Raw genomic sequence first — 20,005 nt, forward strand, 5'->3', positions numbered from 1 at the left:
GCTGGTACTCATTTTACCGACCTCGGGAGGATGGAAAGCTGAGTCAGCCTGAGCCGGCCACCCAAGAATCCAGCTTCCGCTGGGATTGAACTCGGATCATGGGGAGAGTTCCGGTTGCAATGCTGCCACCTACACTCTGCACCACACGAGGCTCTTCTCTTCTACTCTTACCTGACCTGTACCCTAAGATCTATTCCAGCTATCAGCATACTGCTGGTTCTGTTTTGTCTGAACTTAGTTTGCTGCAGGTTTTAATCCTAATTAAAGATCCTAACCTTGATCTGAAATCCAAATCCAAATCCTACACTTCCAGAAAATGTAGCTCTTATTATTATCCCATCTCCCTGTGCTAGAAGGTTGTTGGAGGCTGTACTCTGAACAGAGAGCTTTTAGCGTTCTTAAGGGAAAAGAAGGCTTCTCATTCAAAATGTGTTTGCCTGACTTTACCCTAATTGTTCCCTCCAGCTCTTATATTAAAATTAAATTGTATAAATAATTAAAAGTTGAAATTGGTTCCTATTTATTCTACTTGTTCAAAGCCAAAAGATCCCCATGTGGTAGTGAGCTTTGTAGCTCCCTGTTATTGCCTGTCTCCGCTGAGGAAATGCAACCATCATTCAATGAAATGCAGATCTAGCTTCCCTGGGAGAGTGGAAAACTGGAGAGGGTGTAAATAAATAACTTGTTAGTTAAATTAAGGAAGAACAAATGAACTCGATCTGATTACCTAATCAAGGCTTGTAGTTTCCAAACAGAGCTGTTTGGAACACACAAAGGCTTTACAGGCAGACACATTTGTTTAACAGACATGCCCATTGGATTGGAGCACATAATTAAGAGAAAGGTAGACTTATAATCCTTCCTTATACCCTTTTATGTAAAAGTTCAATCTAAGACATGCTGGGAAGCTTGGAAAAACAATTCCCTGCAGTCAAAAAGATACTAGGGTGGATGGTCGGTAAGGCTTTCCAATGATGTATTCCAAATCAACACTGGGCCAAAAGTGCCTTGCATTTTTTTTCCAGATGTTCTCTTTTGTTGTTCTGCCTTGTTCCCAGAGAGCCTGAGAATTTGTCGTTTCTCTGGGTATTTTTATTTTTTAAAAAATTGATCAATGGCCAGAGGAAACAGGTATCAATATTTTTTCCCGACACATTTTTCTGCCACTCTGAAGCCTCCCGGATCATCTGTACTTTCCAGTCTGAAAAAGTCCAACAAGCAGATGCTCTTTTGATTAACTGAAATGTAGAAAGGCAGAAAGCCTACAGCTCTGGAAGGATGATTATACAGTGAAAGAGAGGATATCCACACACAAAACACTTGGTCACCTGCTAAGTGCAAAAACACATATTCTTTCCCCATGAGAATTTCATCAGTCCTCTCTTCTTGGATGAAATTTTGAAGGCAACCCTGCTTTCCCCAAACTCAGTAAGAACTGACAGAATAAAATGCAGGAGGATTTTTCTGTATGGCACTGTATTGCATTGATCTACCATACATTCAAGCTGCCACAAGCGTAGGTCACCACCTGTATAACCTGGCATGTAGGCTGACCATATGTGCTTCTTTATCCCATTTAATAAGAGAAATTGTCCCTGTGGCCAGAATGAACCTGAGAACTTAGTGCATATATTTCTTCATGAGAATTTATGTGCTGGTGTAGCTATACCACCTCCAGTAGAAATCAAGCTTTCATTAAGAGAGAGGTGGTTTATGTTCTACTCTAGGCCAGAGCCCTGCTGTTACAAAAGTTCCTACTGGCAGTTATTGCCATAAGAAGTAGGCTGACCATACGTCGTGTTTTGAATGGGACAGTCCCGTTTTTTTAACATTTCCAGACCGTCCTGTCATTTTAATATAAACGTCCAGTTTCTCCCATTTTCTTAGAAACCTTACTTAAAAATTTGAAAGTTCCCGTGAACGTGTCAGAATGCAGTCTGACTTTGAGCGGAAGGAGGGGGAGCTCAGCAGAAACGACAGGAAAAAAAGCCGCAGTGCTCAACCTGGCAGGAAAACTAAAAAAAAAAAAAACAGGATCAGCTGATAGGCGGTGATCAAAGGGTGAGCTGACTGGCTCCTTCATGGCATGAAGAAAAGAATATAAAAGCACAGCAAGAGGAGGAACCGCTTGTTGGGGACAACCGTTCACTGGACTCTCCAGCCAGCCTTGCCTCTCACAAAGGAAGGAATCCAAAGATTCCCAGCTGGAGAAAACCAGAGAAGTTCCTGCCTGCTGATCCAGCCCATCATCCAGCCCTGCCCCGTTTTGCCATCCCGATGTCCTGTTTTTGTCTCAAGGAAATATAGTCAGCCAAATAAGAAGGCATAAGATGTCCTAATCTTGGAACAATCTCACAAGGAAGTCCTTTTATTCTTTTATCTGAACTTCATTTTTATTTTATCTATTTTGTTTTGCTTTGCTTTATTTCATTTCCTTTTGTTTACTTCTTGTACATGTAAATTTTAACTGGCAGGTCTTTAGGGTGGTTTAATTGTTCCTACTGTATTTGACCCTGCTTTTATGTGTTGTCACTACTAGTGATTGACCATAAATAAATAAATACTCTACAATTTATGAAAAACAGCTTTCTGTTGAAAGGGTGTCCAACTGAACAGTAGTCTAAAGAGAAAGAATCATAAGAATTGATGCATCTGATAAGTTCGTCCCCAGAATATCTCTTGACCATCTCACATTTTCACAACAGGTGGGCACAAAGTCAGGAGACAATGTTTTTTTTTTCCATAATGGCTCCAGCCCTGTGTAAGGATCTCCCTTTGAGTATCATACATGCCCCAAAGTAATGTCCTTCTGGACACTGACCTGGAGGCCCTCTAGTAGTAGATACCATCTCGCTGGGGTTGCTTGATTTCTAACGGTGAGATATTCTTTATGTTACACCACTGTGTGTGATAGGTATATTGATGTAGATTATAATTCAGTTTGATGGGCTAGGATTAGTGCTTGTTTTTACTACGCATGTTTTAATTTTGTGGTATTGATGCTGTTGTTAGATGTATTATTCATGTTTTATTATTTATTATGTATATGTGGATGTTTTTAATTTTCTTCTAAGCTGCCATGAGTTAGTGGCATGTATATGGAAGGAAGGAAGGAAGGAAGGAAGGAAGGAAGGAAGGAAGGAAGGAAGGAAGGAAGGGAGGGAGGGAGGGAGGGAGGGAGGGAGGGAGGGAGGGGCCAGTATTTACCTTTTGTGAGTTAGCACTTGGATAGCAGAGTAAATACTCATCCAAGTGACTAAAACAGTAGCAATCATTTCCAAATAGATATGAAGGAAGAGTGAATGTGTTGTAAGGAAGAGAAAGATTGAGAAAGTCATGGCTGGATAGAGTTCTTGAGATCCTCAGAAGGAGAGATAAGAAGTTTGAAAAACAAAGCAATGTCTGAATTGGTGTTTGGACTTAGTGGAGTCAAGGAAGAAAAGAGGGATATGGTGATGTATGGTGAATGGGGTTGGTGTGAACTGAATTTAAGTATTACTTTTTTTTCCACTTTTCTTACCTTTGGTTGACTTTTATTCTTTGCTTTGCTTTGCAAACGTCACTTACCTGAAAAGGAAGTTGTAAATTTAAATTGAGTAATTGTATATATGTGTGCACATACACAATGGATTCCAGGGTAGTGTGCTGATATCTTTTTTGCTTACTCTAGGATTCCCTGCTCGAATGGAGACTGTGAGAAATCTTTCTGAGATATATCTGTGCTTGTCTTAGTTTTTCACTCAAAAACTCTTAGACTAATTTGCCCGAGGTGTAACTTTGACATTCACCTCTTTTTTTTCTTTAGGAGGAACTGGACAGGTTTTAGAGATGTTTGGATAAACTTATAAACACAAAGACATTTTTTTTAGTCTGGTATAATTCCTGTTTTCTCTTGTAATTTATTTTATTGAGCTGGAGAAATCCCTAAATTACCTTTGCACATTCAGCCTAAACTTTTGGCTGACAAGAGTAGGAAGGGAGGAATCTGTCTGGTTTCATTTATTCCATTATACATTTTTTTTCTATTTTATATATCACAAGACATTCTAGAGGTCTGGTGCAAGTGTTCTTTTCTTTTTCTTTTTCCTCAAAAATGTTTTCTTGGTAATAGCATTATAACAACGATCCAGTGCTCCTTTGGCTGAATTCAGAATTGGCTCTAAAGTACATGAGAGGTGATTTTTAGGAAAGCTCAATAACCGTTTGCTGAGAATTCCCTTCAAAATCATAAATGTGGCTTGATTCTGCCCTGTTCATATATATTGTTGCATTGTTCCCTTTGAGTCCCAATTGTACAGATGTCTGATAAATGTGTACAAAGGAAATGAGTTCGATTTGTATACATTTATCAGGCATCTGTACATCTTGATTTATTTGACCGTGAAGCATGGCATGTTCAAAGGTTCTTGATCATGTGATTAATAATGTGTTAACAGTTAGGAATCACATGAAGGAATGAATGGAATATGATTTATTTACTGTATCTTATACCACTTCTGCAATTCATATTTTGGAAGGGACTTACTTAGGAGACACCTTACCCCTTGTAATCTAAGTGAATGAATTTATACTGTTTACATATGTATTTTCTCTGCAATCTGCAACCCAACACACAAAGACCATAAAAGGTGGAGCTTCCTGGACAAGATAATAGGACAGGACTGACTGCTTTACCCCAATTCTCCCTCTCATACATTATTACTGTATGGGAGAAATCACCACTTTGGGCTCAAACCTCATAACCATGAATGAATGTTTTCTTGAGTGGACAGAGCTCTTTTCAAAGAACATTGGCAGAAATGTTGACCAAGCAAAATAGAATCATATTTAATATCTCCAACTAGTCAAGAAACAGTCTAGAGGAAACGGCACTTGATTGTAGCTTAGGTGAGTATTACAAGATAGAAAAAAAATGCATATAAAATTACTGCAGTCTTTTTTGTTGTTGTTCCAGTGCCTTGAAGTTTTCTTGTTGGGAAAGAAAATGATTGATGCCGGGTCATGATGTACACAGAGTTTCATGGAAACCAGTGAGCAAAAAGGGGCTAAAGTCTAGATTTTGCTATGATATAAACAGTACACAGCAGCTGAAATAATACTGCTCCTCCCCCCAATTGTTATAGGCATTGTCATCCTAACATACAGCCTTAAAGAGGGAGAAATATGATGATTATTATACATTTATTAACCAACTGTAAATCTTGGTACATCTGCTTGTAAAGGTAAAGGTAAAGGTTTCCCTTGACATTAAGTCCAGTCATGTCCGACTCTAGGGGGCGGTGCTCATCTCCATTTCAAAGCCGAAGAGCTGGCGTTTGTCCGTAGACACTTCCCTGGTCATATGGCCGGCATGACTAACCAGAATGCCGTTACCTGCCCGCCGAAGCGGTACCTATTAATCTACTCACATTTGCATGTTTTCGAACTGCTAGGTTGGCAGGAGCTGGGACTAGCAACGGGAGCTCACCCCGTCACGCAATTCGAACCGCTGACCTTCTGATCGGCAAGCTCAGCAGCTCAGCGGTTTAACCTGCAGCGCCACCACGTCTGCTTGTACATCACCTGATTTCCCTATATTGCACCCTTGACAAGGAGCTGAGTTTGAACTGACTTCACTGGGTTTGAGGTGATCTGGGATAATGTGATTATTTCTGTCTCTTGTTTACATGGGCAATTATCCTTTCACACATGGAATTTTTCCTTGGAGGTTTAAATGGCATCTATCACTAATAACCTCATATCAAGGACTCCATTGCCCTACTCTTTCACTTAGTACACTTAAAGTTGTGTTTATCCTTCCAATTGAAATCCCTTTGTGCCATGGTCAACTGTGATGGAAACTTAAACGATACATAAAGAACAGATTTTGCTTAGATTAGGAAGCTGATAACAAGATTTCAGTCCTTCTGAATCATGGCTATATTTTAGCACATGTAGTTCACCAAGAATTGATGAGCTAACTATAATTTCTTTTTTCCTCATTTATGTATCCTGACGTCATATATCTCCATAACCCTTCTCTGTTGGCCATTATGTTTCATTTTGCAAATGGAATTTGACATGGATTTTAAGAAAAGATTGCCGAACAATGATTCCTAACCCACAAGTGGAGAAGAAATAAAGGCCTAATCACAAGAAAAATAAAGGTTGAGCATGCAAGATTTAGTTAGCTCTTCTTTTAGCTGGATATAGATAAATTAAAATTGATTTTTTTTTTAAATCACAGCATGTGCTAACAGTGAAGTTCCATTTCCCAGAGATAAATGAAATACATGAAGATAGTATGGTTGGTTTGTTAAATAATTGCCACTCTTCAGTTAAAAAGTATATTTAAATCAGCTAAATTTTTGGAGAGAACTAGCACAACTTGAGGCTTGGAAATGATGTGGGATACAAATACCAAATTCCATACTGGACAGGAGTCTAATAAACCTATTTATTTTTTTTTCATCCCAGGTAACATGAGCAGGTTTAACAGGCAGTACAATGAGTAATCTTTAACTTGGTCATAGCCTGAATGACTCTGCTATGAAATCAGAAAAGTAACTTATTATTATTATTATTATTATTATTATTATTATTATTATTATTATTATTTTATCAGGCTATAAATGCAGTCAAAGTCAGTGATACTCCAGAACATATTGCAGTGATTAAAATATTTAATCCATGGAAGCCCAATTGAGTTCATATGCATTACTATAGAGTAAGTAATTCTAAGCATGTAACCAATGATTTGAAGAAACATGAAACAGGTTAGATGTGATTAAGCTAAGGACACTTTACTTAATTTTAATAAATCCAAATCTGCATCAAATTAGAACTACTCATTCATAACCCTTGATTGCTCCTGACCATTATATTACACTAAAGATTACAGCTATTACTGTCCTTGCATTTCTTTAAAGAAGAGAAATAAGAAAAGATTCCTTGAGATATTAAAACCATAACAAAGATTTGAGTTTAAATAAATATACTGTATACTCTGTATTTTGAATATATATACTATACTACATACAGTATATAATATATACTATACTATATTGAAATAGTATATAAACTATACTATTTTGAGTTTAAATAAATATATACTCTGTGTGTGTGTGCATGTGTGTGTGTATGTGTGTGTGTATGTATGTGTGTGTGTGTATACACACACACACAATTATGAAAACAAACTCACAGCAAGAAAGTCTTGGGATTGTTGAACAATACACAGATTGGTATGTGAATTGCATGAGTGTTTTGAAGGGAGTGAAATTATTTATCCCTTTGCTTTGATTTATTACAAGGTTCTTATTTTAATAGCTTGTAATTATTTCAACCTTATAAACTACAACCTAACATAATTCACAGGAAACTTCTTAACCCTTTCCTGTGGCCTGGAGGAATACTCCGAAGCTTCTCATAGTTGGGGGAATTTGGGGATATCATTAAAAATATGTCAATGATTATAATGCCATTTAGATTTTTTTTAAAAAAAAATAAGGCATGAATATCTGAAAAGGGGTTTAGGCCATCTCTACAACATCTAATCATTAATCACCTAAGAGAGATGACTTCCCAATGGTGCTCCATGAAGATTTCCCCAGCTTTCCATCTCACAGATGCAACGCCACACAATATCCTTCTCTACTAGCAATCGGCCCTAGCCATGTTGCACTGCTGGTACAGATTATTTCTTGTGTTTTGGCAGTTGTTAAGCTGACACACACTTGGTGCTTCACTGAACCCACCTTCTTCACGTTCTGCGGTGTGCAAAGCTGTCCCTGTTCCCACACATCAGTTACTTCTGGCAGATTCAGGCAAAATCCTAACCCTTCCTTGGAGTTATGGAAAGAAACAGATTCTGCACTCATCCCATGCAGTGTATAAATATTCCAAAAAGGAGCACAAGAGTTTTGCAGCTGGAAATGCCTAGAATAACTTGTTTATATAGCCACGGAATTACTACAGGAGCAAATTCATGCAAATGAGGATAGAAGAGCTTTGTAATTTTTTGTTAATTGTATTGTAGGAGCAGAAAGTTTGGGTTATTTTTTGCAAGATATAGGACTGGTATATGAATTTATTACTACTGTATCCTTATTTGTTTTTATATGTGTTCAGCCTCATGACACAAGGCACATCTGCCTTATTCTGGCTTGAAACTCATCGCTGGCACATGTAACCGTCAAAGCCAGACATATCTAACTCTGTAATCCGCTACTCGGCTCATCAGCAGTTGGCTGGAGAAAGAGGAAGAGGTCATTTGGGAAAAGACCATCACTGAATGTTTAAGTATCTATACTGCATAGTAAAAGTCCTGGGGTAAACAACTGGTAAAACTGAAGAATCTCAGGTTAAGTTCAACTCCTGGTGACCACCTGGGTACATCCATGTAGTTCTCTTGAAAACAGGATAGGAATGGTTCTCACTTCTTTGCTTGCTTGCTTGCTAGCTCTTTAATTATTCATTTTTATTCTTTCCCTAACCTACAGCCCTGGAATTTCCTGGTGACTTTCCATTGGTCTAATACGAATCTGATCTAACCCTCTTTAGCTTGTTTGGGGCCAACTGAAGTTGGCTAGATGCTTTCACTTGCTCTGATTCATCTGTTGCCTCCTGGTTAAAGGGTAACTGAAAGAGATATGAGGCAGAGCTTTCTTTGAGATTGTACCAAAAGCTTGTGATTTAAAGTCATTAGTTGATGTGCATCATACTTGTGGTTAATATAATTTTGAAATGCTGGACGTTTGCTAAGAAACATTTTATTAGTCTTGAGAGGGAAACTCATATGCTCTCTTCCATGATGATAGACCACAAGTCTCAGCAACTGATTGTTCAAAAGGCTGGATCATTTCAAACTCCTGTGAAGGGAATCACTGAATGCAGATGACCAACTCTAGGAGATCCATGAAGTATATGTCACATATATCAAGTTCTACCTAACTGAATTCACAGAACTAGATCGTAGCAGGCTGATATCCAGTTTTGCAGCCCATATATGGTAGCCCTAATTTACCTGACTCTCTGCTGTGCTCCTGAAGAGCTTACTCCCTTGTTGATTCCATCAATTTCTATGGGAAGACTAGTGTGTATGGCCTCTATGTGTACATTACAGGCTAGCTAGGCAAAAGTCTTCCTGGATGATACTAGGATTGATTTAACTTCAAAAAACAGAGAGCAGCATTTATTAGATTGCATGGAACAGATATTGAGAGGCAAGCAAGATCATCATAAGTTTGCCATTGTGGAACCAAGATTCCCAACTATTGGAAAGTTCTCCAGCATGTTTTTTTCACAGGTATTTTCTAGAGACCTGGCGCAATGTGTGCTTTGAAGACTGAGCCACAAATTGAATTTGGCCTTTGCCAGGAGTCATGCCAAATGCCCTCTGTTCCACAGTCTTTTGAACTGTAATTATAACTAAAGGATCTGCTACAAAAAAAGTGAAGCAGAACAGCTTTGGTCGGGTAGCTGGAGAAGAAATGAATTTAACACACAGCTGAGAGCTTCCAAAAGAGTATTCATAATATAAGGAAAAAGCTTCAGAAATGATAATTAAATAGTGAGGTGCTTTCAGTATGTCCCTATTCTCATCTATGAAACATTAGAGGGTATCACATTGACATAAGCAATTCTATTTTAAAAGTGTGGCAAAACATCTGTTTATTTTTTATTTTTAAAAAAAATCAAATTAGAATTATGTTGCAGCTGCAGTGAACCAGAATATCATGCTGCTGATGACAGCTTAGATGACTCTGGATTCCTTGCAGCTTAATATTTTTTTGATAAGAAATAAGATTCTAGGAGAGAAGCGGCTTGCTGTAGGACACACAATAACAATAGATACTGAGAAGGCCAATTCCATTATAAGTCTGTTCGTTCAAAGAGAGCTTGATTTTTAATTAAGATTCTCCAGCTTGTATCCCAACCCAGGGACTGGTGTCCTGATTTCCACAACAATAATGTTTTTGCATCTACAGTATTTGCAAAAATGATATTGAACTTTCTCAATCAGCAATGATTCTCTAGGTTTATAAGAAAGCTAATGTACCGCTGAGCTACACACCTCTTCAGAACTACAGAACTTCACATTCCTGTCACAACATGCTTAGGACCCTCAACTATGTATTTGGTAGAATAATGTCCTTGCTGCTCGACAAGGTCTGGATAACCTTGTGGTGGCAGAGACCACACTTGATAGTTGGAAGCACACCTTGTCCCAACCTTCCACTTTGTGTGTTTATTTCAGGAGAGGCAGGGTGTAAAGCCATTGGCTAACCTTTTGGTGTGCATCTTCCCTCAATATGGCAGGGAACTACACACTGCAGAAGATCCTAGGGCTTCACAGATGAAATTTGTGGCTGTAGAACATCTAATGTAGAGAGTGAGGGATGTGACCTTGACAGAAATATGTGACAACTGTTACCTAGGCAAAGGAAGCCGAAACATTACTTAAGTCCTGAGAAGCAAGGTGATATTCAGGTGCGGCTCAGGCAAACACCTCCCTGATTCACTGGAGCATAAGAAGGGAGAGGAGGTATGGGCCAACCAGACTTTCAGGATTCTGTTGTTATAGCCAATAAAGTATAATTCTGATCTTCCTGTGGGGTTGATTTTCTACCTGGTCTACCTAGTGGGGCTGACACCTAGGCTACGTTACCAGTATATCCCCAGGTCTTAGACAAAATGAAGGTCTCTTGCTTGCTTCTGTGGTGAACCTGTCTACCAGTGACGTGATTCCAGACCATCTAACCAGATGGTGCTCCATTGTTCTACCAAGAAACCTTTGGGCCAGTAAGGAAGATTTTAGACCAGACTTCCTCTTGATATAGAAGCACTGTGTGTTACATCACTTTTGTGCCACTAATGTGTTCAATATTGCAAGATGAATTGAAATTGTATGTTGAGACCATCTCTTTGAAAACTACTCTAAGCATATTTAGTTAATACAATATAACTGGAGTTCAGGTGCTTGTCTAATGAGATGTCTTTCATTGCTTGCATTCCTGTAATGAATGCCCATGGAAAAACTATTCAGCCGTGAATAGTCCTTGTCTGCAAAGGAGGGAATTTATACCCATGAAACATTTGGACACTGCTGTCTTATAGAGCACTTTCCCCTAATTTCTGTTCTTTTCTTAATATGCCAGGGAATTAATAGACCACACTGAGTCATGGAGAAAAAGGTCCATGTAACAAATGCAATACCTTGTATTTTATTAATTAGCTGAATCATATTACAGGCTTCTTCTTTTTTTCAAAATTAAAAATTTAAGAAATTAAAATAATTCGTTTCTTGTTTTCCATTTTGAGAGACAGTGTGGTGTAGTGGTTAAGGCACCGTGCTAGGACTGGGAGACCGTGAGTTCTAGTCCCACCTTAGGCACAAAGCTGGGTGACCTTGGGCCAGTTGCTCACTCTCTGCCCTAAGAAGCAGGCAATGACAAACCACTTCTGAAATTTTGCCCAAAAAACTACAGGGACTTATCCAGGCAGTCTCTGAGAATTGGACACTATTAGAAGGATTAAAAAAAAATCCATCAAGGCCAGAACTAGAGCCGGAGCTGGAGCCGGAGCTGGAGCTGGAGCTAGAACCAGAACCAGAGCTGGAACTGGAACTGGACCTAGAGTTGGAACTGGAATTGGAATTGGAACTGGAACTGGAACTAGAATCAGAGCTAGAACTAGAACCAGAGCTAGAACTGGAACTAGAACTGGAATTGGAATTGGAACTGGAACTGGAACTGGAACTAGAATCAGAGCTAGAACTAGAACCAGAGCTAGAACTGGAACTAGAACTGGAATTGGACTTGGGACTGGAACTAGAATCAGAGCTAGAACTAGAACCAGAGCTAGAACTGGAACTAGACCTAGAGTTGGAACTGGAATTGGAATTGGAACTGGAACTGGAACTAGAATCAGAGCTAGAACTGGACCTGGACCTAGACCTGGAACCAGAGCTAGAACTACAACTGGAACTGGAACTAGAACCAGAGCTAGAACTGGAACTGGAACTGGAACCAGAGCTAGAACTAGAACTAGAAGTGGACCTGGACCTGGACCTGGATCTAGAAGTAGAATTAGAATTAGAAAAACAGCTGGAACTAAAACCAGAGCCAGAGCAAGAGCCAGAACCAGAACTAGAGCCGGAGTCTCTGAGGAATGAGTGGACCTTTTTGAGATAGCCACAGTTAGACTGTGAAAAGGAGATGCATAAGACGTTATCTATAACAAAGACCATGTCGGTAAATAGGTACAGAAAGAGATAACAAGAGTGGTATGAAATAACTACGGGAGGTAATGTCAGGCCTACACTGGACACTCCATCACTGAACTAGTTTGTGGAAAATCAGAAGTCAGACAGCCTGCAGAGGTCCTAGTCAGAAGGTCACAGCTCCATGTGATGGCCAAAATACCCAACTAGATGTAAACCAAACAGTTTCTCAGAATATTGGGAGACAAATTGACAGTAAACACAGCCAGATAGTCATATTTTCCTATTAATCAGGTCAACTGTTCATTATACAATCACGAAGTAGTATTGCAATTGTTAATAATTTCAGACCTGGACATTTTGACACAATCCGTAGTACTAAGAGAGGGGCAATAAGTCTGTTTACCTTTTAATCATACACTATCCTGATACAGTGAATATAGAAGTGCCAGCTAAACAGTACAGGGAAGAAAGAAACTGCAAACACACACACACACACACACACACACACACACACTTATTCAATCAGAACAATAAGAGTTGGATAGCAAAACTGCATTGCAATAATATAACATAATAAAAATCATTCTAAAAATGCATGTAAAAGTCCCAGTGATATAGCTTGTAACATAACATACCCTAGGCATAAAATGTATTCTTCCTTACCACAGATCTAATTCAGTAGAAATTTGTTTTACTGCTTTAATAGCTGCAACACACAATGTGACTACATCATAGGCTTATTGTCTGATAACAGAACTGCAAGATAAAACTTATCTGATTGTCCTAGCATCTGTTCCAACAAGGGAGAAATGAGGGATTGATGGCTACCTTGAGAAATTGCAGTTATATGTTGGTTTCTGGAAATTCTGTCATGGAGAATATAGCTCTGGTAAATATTGTGCTAGAGTCTTGGTTGGACCTAAGATACTGGGAGGAGGAAGCATTAAATTAATGTTACCAGCCCAGAAGAAGTTTAGTAAAAAGTGTTATTAAGCTGCTGTGCAGTTCTCTATGGTAGTTCTCCAACTGTTGCAACCTAAATTGTTTTAAAAGCAATCAGGATTGCACCAGTAAAGTAGGAGCACAGACCGTAACAATTCCAGGCTTTTTTCCTTTGCCTGCCTGTCTGATGTCTGAAAACAGTTGCACTTCCCTTCACAAGCTGACCATGGTCAATTGAGAAACCCCATGATTAAAATATAATTCAATTATTCCATTTCCATAAGGGCATAATTTTTCAGCATAAGGAATTTCCTTAAATCTGTCTTTGAAAACTGATGAGTAAAATTTGAAAGCAGAACAGCATAAAAGGATAATTAACAACAACAACATTTTTTTCTGGACTTTCTGAACAACCAATGAAGAGAGATTGGTTGTGACATCTTAGGTATGTGACACTGAAGAAAGGACAGGGCTTCTTTGAAAGCATTAAGCATTATAGAAACAAAGATTTAGGGAGCTGACTGACAACAGAATATCACCTTGAGGAAGTCAAATAATAACAGGGTTCCCTACTTGCTTCTTCTCCAGAAGCCATCTTGATTGTATGTGAGTATGCACAGGTGTATCAATAATATCCTAAATAAGAGAGTTATTTATAATACAGAGCATAACTATTTCATTTATGCTAAGCAGTCCTTCATGCTAAGTAATTACCTTCTATCATGTAACAATAAGTACTGCATCATGTTTGTTGTTGTTCTGATATCTGGCTTGCCCCAATATTCCTTTCCAAAGATCCCAGAGTGTAGAACTGATCCCTCTGCTTTCTTTTTGGAATCAAATCAGTTAAATGAAGTTATGAACCTCTTCTCGTGAGAACTTGGCATTCTGTACATTTACGATCCTCAACTTAATCACCTTGAAAAGTTAATCCAAAGAGGCAGATATAATTGTGGGTAACCTCTAACTCCCAGCTGTTCAGCATTCACCCTTCTTTTTTATGACATAATGCATCTGCACAAAACAATCCAGCCAGCCAGCCATTCATTCTTTCCTGCTTAATTAATGGCTCAACTTAAACAACTTAGCCACTTCCAAAGCTAATTAATTGTGTGTGTATTTTAATTATACAACATGAGGTAGTAAACTGTTAATATGTTGAGTCCAGGAAAGGCAATTTATTTGTTCTCTCCAGTGCTTCATATAACAATTTCAGCCTGGTAAGGGCTTTCCCAAAACTGGTTCCTACATCAGACTAAGATCGTCAGTATTCTTTGTGGTGAAAACTTGGTTTGATATTTTCCACCAAGATTCCAACTTTCCTATTTGCCTCTGTGGCACCTTCTCATATACTTGTCTGTGATGCTACCTCCCATCTACTCTAGTCAGCATGAACAATGACAAGCCTTCATGTAATTGGTCCAAATATCAGATGATCACCAGATCACCAAATTAGAATGCTTGTTGTCTAGTGAAGGTATGTCACTGTTGAATAAGAAGATTAATTGAAAGCTAGACAGTGTCATTCATTTCTAGACAGTAAAGGACTGTTACATCAATCCTAATCCTTTGCATTAGGATTAGTTTACAAAGCCTAATGCAGGAGATAATAGAGAAATAACATCAGGCCATACATTCATGCAAGGTTCTTTTCTGTGTTGGTAAAGCACTTGGCTGGAGCTGTAAGTAAATAATGCAAGCATATCCACTTGGCTGATTGAGTGGAAAATATGTGCACAGCCATTACTTGATCTGTTTTATCAACATAGGTGAATCACTTACCTGCAGCCTTAGCTTTTTGGGGTCACGTCTACTTTTCGGTTCATGACACGTGCATGCATCATCTGATTTTCCCAAGGACGATCCATGAAATTTACAATGATTGCATGAATTACAATGCTGCTTCTGCAGTATTAACCTGGAGAAATCTGTTTGTGTACATACAGAATACAATCAATTGCTGTTTATTTCAGCAAGTGACTTTACATGCTCTGGACATGTATTAAAACTATTGTTTGCATTTCTGAATGTGTGTGGATGAAAAATATTCCTAGTTGCTTTTTGAGAAGCTTTGTTTTCCGTTTTAAAATTGATATGAAAGTGGTTCTGGAATGATTGATCGCAGCCTTTTTTGAGGTATTTGATTCAGATGAAGACAGTAGGTAGTTAGTGGTGCTTTTCATCCATTCATCCATTGTGGCTGCATCTAAGGTATGTTTGCAAAAGAAATGAGTGTGTCAGTTGTTTATACATTTGGAAAGGTGTATATTTTACAGGGGTTAAAGCCACATCCTTGCCAAATATTCCCACACAATGCAGAATGGGTCCTATGAATTCCTGTGGAAGAGTAAATGCTTGCCTCACTCATTCCTACTAGAATGAATGAGCTTGAAAAAGAATTTCATCTAATTCGTATCCATTGCTACATTCTTCCTGACCAAGGACAAAACAAACATGGGAAGAGGCTCTTCCATGAGCATTTATTTTAAAGGTGTTTAATTAAAATGCTACTCTTTGCAGGTAAATGTGAGAGAAGGAGGTGCTTTCCAGTCTCTTGCTAAAAATCAGTAATGATTTTTCAGTCTCCATAGATATGAGTGCTGCCTGCAAATCAGTTTCCCATTTCTGTCAGTGAAAAGAGCCAATCCTCTGCGTATTGCTGTGTACAGTTGGACCCTGTTCCTACCTTTGGATTGGCTGTGGAAATGATCAAATACATACCCATTTCTTTCTGAGTCTTTATTCAATATTTACCCAGATATTTGTCAATATTCTTGAAGCAGTAAGTTTGCTGTTTAGCCTTATTTTTAATTAATTCTTGTGTTTTATGTTAATGTAAAACAATATAATCCAGATGAATGGAAAGACCAGTGAATAGAAAAAGCCTTTGATTAAAATATTACAATACAGCAGGGAATTATTGACTCACTTCCACATAAATGTTTCAGCTGCATATTAATTGTCCAGTAATTGTCTCCTTACTGTCTGGGATGTTTCCTTCATCTCTGCCTTCAATTTTATGACAACCATGTTTACTGTGGATATAGTTTTAGATAAATAATATTTCTCTAAAAAGAAATCAAGTCCCAGGAAAGTAATATCCTGTGCATTAGACCACTTCTAAGGCTACAGAAAGCCCTTGGCTTGCTTCCAACTCTGTCAGATTGAGGAGTTTCCTTGTGGGTGGGTTTTATTCCTTTCTTTCCAGTGCTTCTTTCAACATTTGATGTTGTTTGTTTGCTTGGAACTTGGAGGAACAATATGGAAACTAAAAACAATTGCTCCATGTAGTTAAAGGGCAAAGCAAACTCATGGAGCATAGTAATACTTGTGTTCATGAAAGAGAATCCTGATTCTCTTACATGTCTTCTGAAGAACTGGACAATTATTACTTGGGCTGAATACACTGGTTTTCATAATAATATTCTTCTAAATCCTTAGGAACTATTTAAGAGAAACGAGTGAGAAGTTTCATCTTTTTGTAGAAGTGAACAGTTTTAAGTGAACAGTTAAATATTGGGCTACTGGCTTGCTTCTTAAAATAGTATGTCAGATTCTTCCGTATATACCTGTAAAATGTAGAAGCACTTCCATGTGGTACAATATTCCCTGTAGGGAAATATAGTGCATCATGCAATAAGCCTTGTCATGCATTATGGGGTCTTAGAGGATTCATGAAAGCTTAGTATATTGTGCTGGGCAACAACTCAAGGTCCCATGTAACACACTGTCATGAGCACTGATGGCGAGCAGGAGGGGGCCTCTATCCAGGGGGGAAATGCATGCGTAGTACTGAGGAGTTGAGCAGCCATTCAAAGAAACTCAGAACAGACCCACCTTGACTTTTAGGGTTTATCTGTCTGGGTTTTCCCACGCTTCTTCAGTTTGTTAGGATTTTCTGTCTTATGTAGCAGTAACAAACACTAGAGACCTACTCCTCATCTCGGCGTGGTTCCTGACTGTTAGGACACACACAGCTCCTTATGAAGCCAAGGGTCTTTAGTCAAGCTGAGAAGCACATGCTGCCTATTTGAGCAAAATGTTGCCCACACTGCTGTATAACGTTGTCATTATTCTCAATTTTACTGTCCACAGAGAGTGAAGAAGTTTACCAGCGACAGGTGCTGTCTATTTCCTGCATCGTCTTTGGAATAGTCATTGTGGGCACAATCTCTGCAGCGTTCTACTTCAGAACAAAGTAAGACTCCTTAGCTAGTCTCTGTCCCTTCCTTCTCGCCTCGCAGGTCAGTGGTGTTTCCCACCCATTGTATAGTCGATTTACACTGTTATTCTGGGAAAGACATCCCAGAGACATTTTTATGCAGATCCTTTCTTTCTGAGACAATGCCCTGAAGTTAAAATACATGTAGTAGAACTACAGTTGCATGCTTATGTGCTAGTCTGACTCAATTTGGACCAAGTTTGATGGTTTTCCCAAAATATGCATGTGAGTGTTAATGGCACCAAATGGTCAGGATGAAATCAAATGGGGTTTGAATCAATTTGGATCAAGCAGATTTTCAAAATTGATTCAACATTTGCATTAAACTGGATCTAACTCACCCAATTCCATGCAATAGGATCTTCAGGATTAGAATTGCACTGCCAACATGCAGAAACACAGGTAAAGGCCTTGGTTAGTTTTTGCTGCTCTCATCTAGGCCACATGGCTCTAAGAATGTGAAAAAGCAGTGGCTTGTTATCTTATTTTCTTATCTTATAATCTTTTGGAAATAGCTATGACTCAAGCAGTGCTGAACATTCTAGAGATAATAGGGGATGATAGCAAAGTAGTTGGAAGTGTTCAGTTTGATTCATGATGAATTAATTTATTGCAGGAATGGAAGTCTGTCACTTTCTGGATAGTTGCTGGGTGACAATTTCCATCAGCCATGTTATCTGTATCTGATGGATATTTCCAACTCCTGGTTAATGGATTATTAGGGCTGGCTTTGTACTACACCCAGTACAAAATGTAGCAGCAAAAACCAATTTGTCTCCTATGAGTTATTATTATTGTATTATATTTTATTTATATATCATCATCAATATTATTTTACTGCAGATGTTTTAGTTACTCTATCTTCGTACTTTGTTGAATTTTAATTATTGGAAACCATCAGGAGTTGCTGAGATGTGACAGTCTATAAATGTAATAAGTAAAAATGCTCAAATTAAAAACTAAATGGAGTCAAAGGAATTTGATGGTGGCTAAAAGAAGTTTTGTTTTGCCAGCAAATGCTTTTAAGAGGCATCAGAGTACATTTGATCACAAATACCAGTTTACATCATTCTGATTGGATTGTCTCCAACTGGTGCCTTTCTTCTTGGCTGTGTATTACAAGACTTGAAGTCCAAGGGAAAAACCCAGGTAGCCCTTCAGAGAGTACCTAGACTGGTTCATCAGTGACAGAAATTGTCATTCTCTGCTTTAAGAAAAGGGCTAAAAAGCCGCGCCAAGAAATCTATGGAATCAACATCTGTCGAGCTAGGATGGACTATAAGTGAACCCTGGAATGGGAAGCAGGTTGCTTGGAAGGGAGAAAGGATTCATCAGACTGTTTGACTTCCTGAAGATGTGGATGCCAGAGGCCTCAGAGGAAAGTACCACAGTGCCCACTTGTAACCACTGAAAATGCATTTGTACCCTTAAGGAACATGGTGCATGGCTTTCATTTTGGGAACCTGGCCTGTTCTTCAGGAGAGAATTGGAAGAGTGATATGTGTAAGGTTGTAAATACTGATGGAGACCATGAGACATCATTATAGAGAGCTAAGACATTCAAAAAAATGATTTAATTATCTCTTGTGAAATTGTTCTTCCCATCAGGAACGTTACGTCCTTTGCAAGAATGACTTTCTTTTGTCATTTTTACGTTACTCCCTCCCTGCTCTCCTTTCATCTTCCTCCCTTTCTGGTTTTGTTTCGGCAAGCAATGACAAATATTTGCATTATTCAAAAAACTGACATTCTTCAGGGGAAGGAGAATAGGTTGATTATCCCGATGCATAAGGTTGGGGAGGAACTCTCTGTACTGGGAGTTATTCTGAGTTAAGTCCCAAGGATTTCATGGGAGGGACTTTAGAATACTGTTTATTTGCCCATTATAATAAACTGGATTCAATCCAGAGAATGCATTTTTAAAATGTATTTTCATTTACCCTATTTCTTTATTCCTCTTATGTACTACTAATTTAGTAAGGACTCACCGTGGTTTACAGTAATCTGTAAGAAACTCACTGAAGCAGAGGGGGAAGAAAGGGAGTGTTTCAAATCAGCAATAGCAAATGGCAGGTGGATGTTACAATGCCAGTTTATTTTGGAAAATGGCTGTTAGCCCTTCAGTTGCCCACTCTGGGGGGAGGGGAAGATTGAGCAGTTCACAGAGACCCCACCATAATGAAATCACTCCTCACTGAGGGCAGGAGTTTTGCTAATTCAGTTTCCATGATTCTGAACCTAACTTCTTATGGCTTACCCTTAAATCTGATTAATGAAATTCAGTGTGAATCTTGCTTTCCTGATCAAGCTCTGCTGCTGGGGTCTTGATACTAACCAACAATTAATCATCAATGATTAATCTGTTATCATTACCCATTACCAATACATCCAAAAGTAAAGATTAATATCTTCAAAAGACAGCAAACTTTTGTCAAAAAGGAGGAGGAGAAGGAGGGACTAATCATGATATACCCTCTAGAAAAGCTCCATCTTAAGTAACTCCTGGAATTCCGTAAAGCTTTAATTCTAAGAAGATGCCGTTCTACAAGATTAGACTGTAACAGCCCTAGGTTCCCCTTACTTCATGGAAATTTCTCAGACTGCCAAACTTCCAGGAATTCCCTAGCATTTTTCCT

General features: G+C 38.6%; 1 protein-coding gene across 1 annotated transcript in view; it reads left to right on the forward strand.

Moving 5' to 3' along the window:
* The first annotated feature begins 15,651 nt into the window (after positions 1 to 15,651).
* LOC134500516 (pro-neuregulin-3, membrane-bound isoform-like) overlaps positions 15,652 to 20,005 on the forward strand; it is a 32,027-nt gene continuing 27,673 nt past the window's right edge. The window contains exons 1-2 of the mRNA XM_063307849.1: positions 15,652 to 15,667; positions 17,243 to 17,345. Of these exons, the coding sequence (XP_063163919.1) occupies positions 15,652 to 15,667; positions 17,243 to 17,345 (119 nt within the window). The remainder of the gene's footprint in view (positions 15,668 to 17,242; positions 17,346 to 20,005) is intronic.

Source organism: Candoia aspera, chromosome 6, assembly GCF_035149785.1.
Source record: "Candoia aspera isolate rCanAsp1 chromosome 6, rCanAsp1.hap2, whole genome shotgun sequence".
Taxonomy (NCBI): domain Eukaryota; kingdom Metazoa; phylum Chordata; class Lepidosauria; order Squamata; family Boidae; genus Candoia; species Candoia aspera.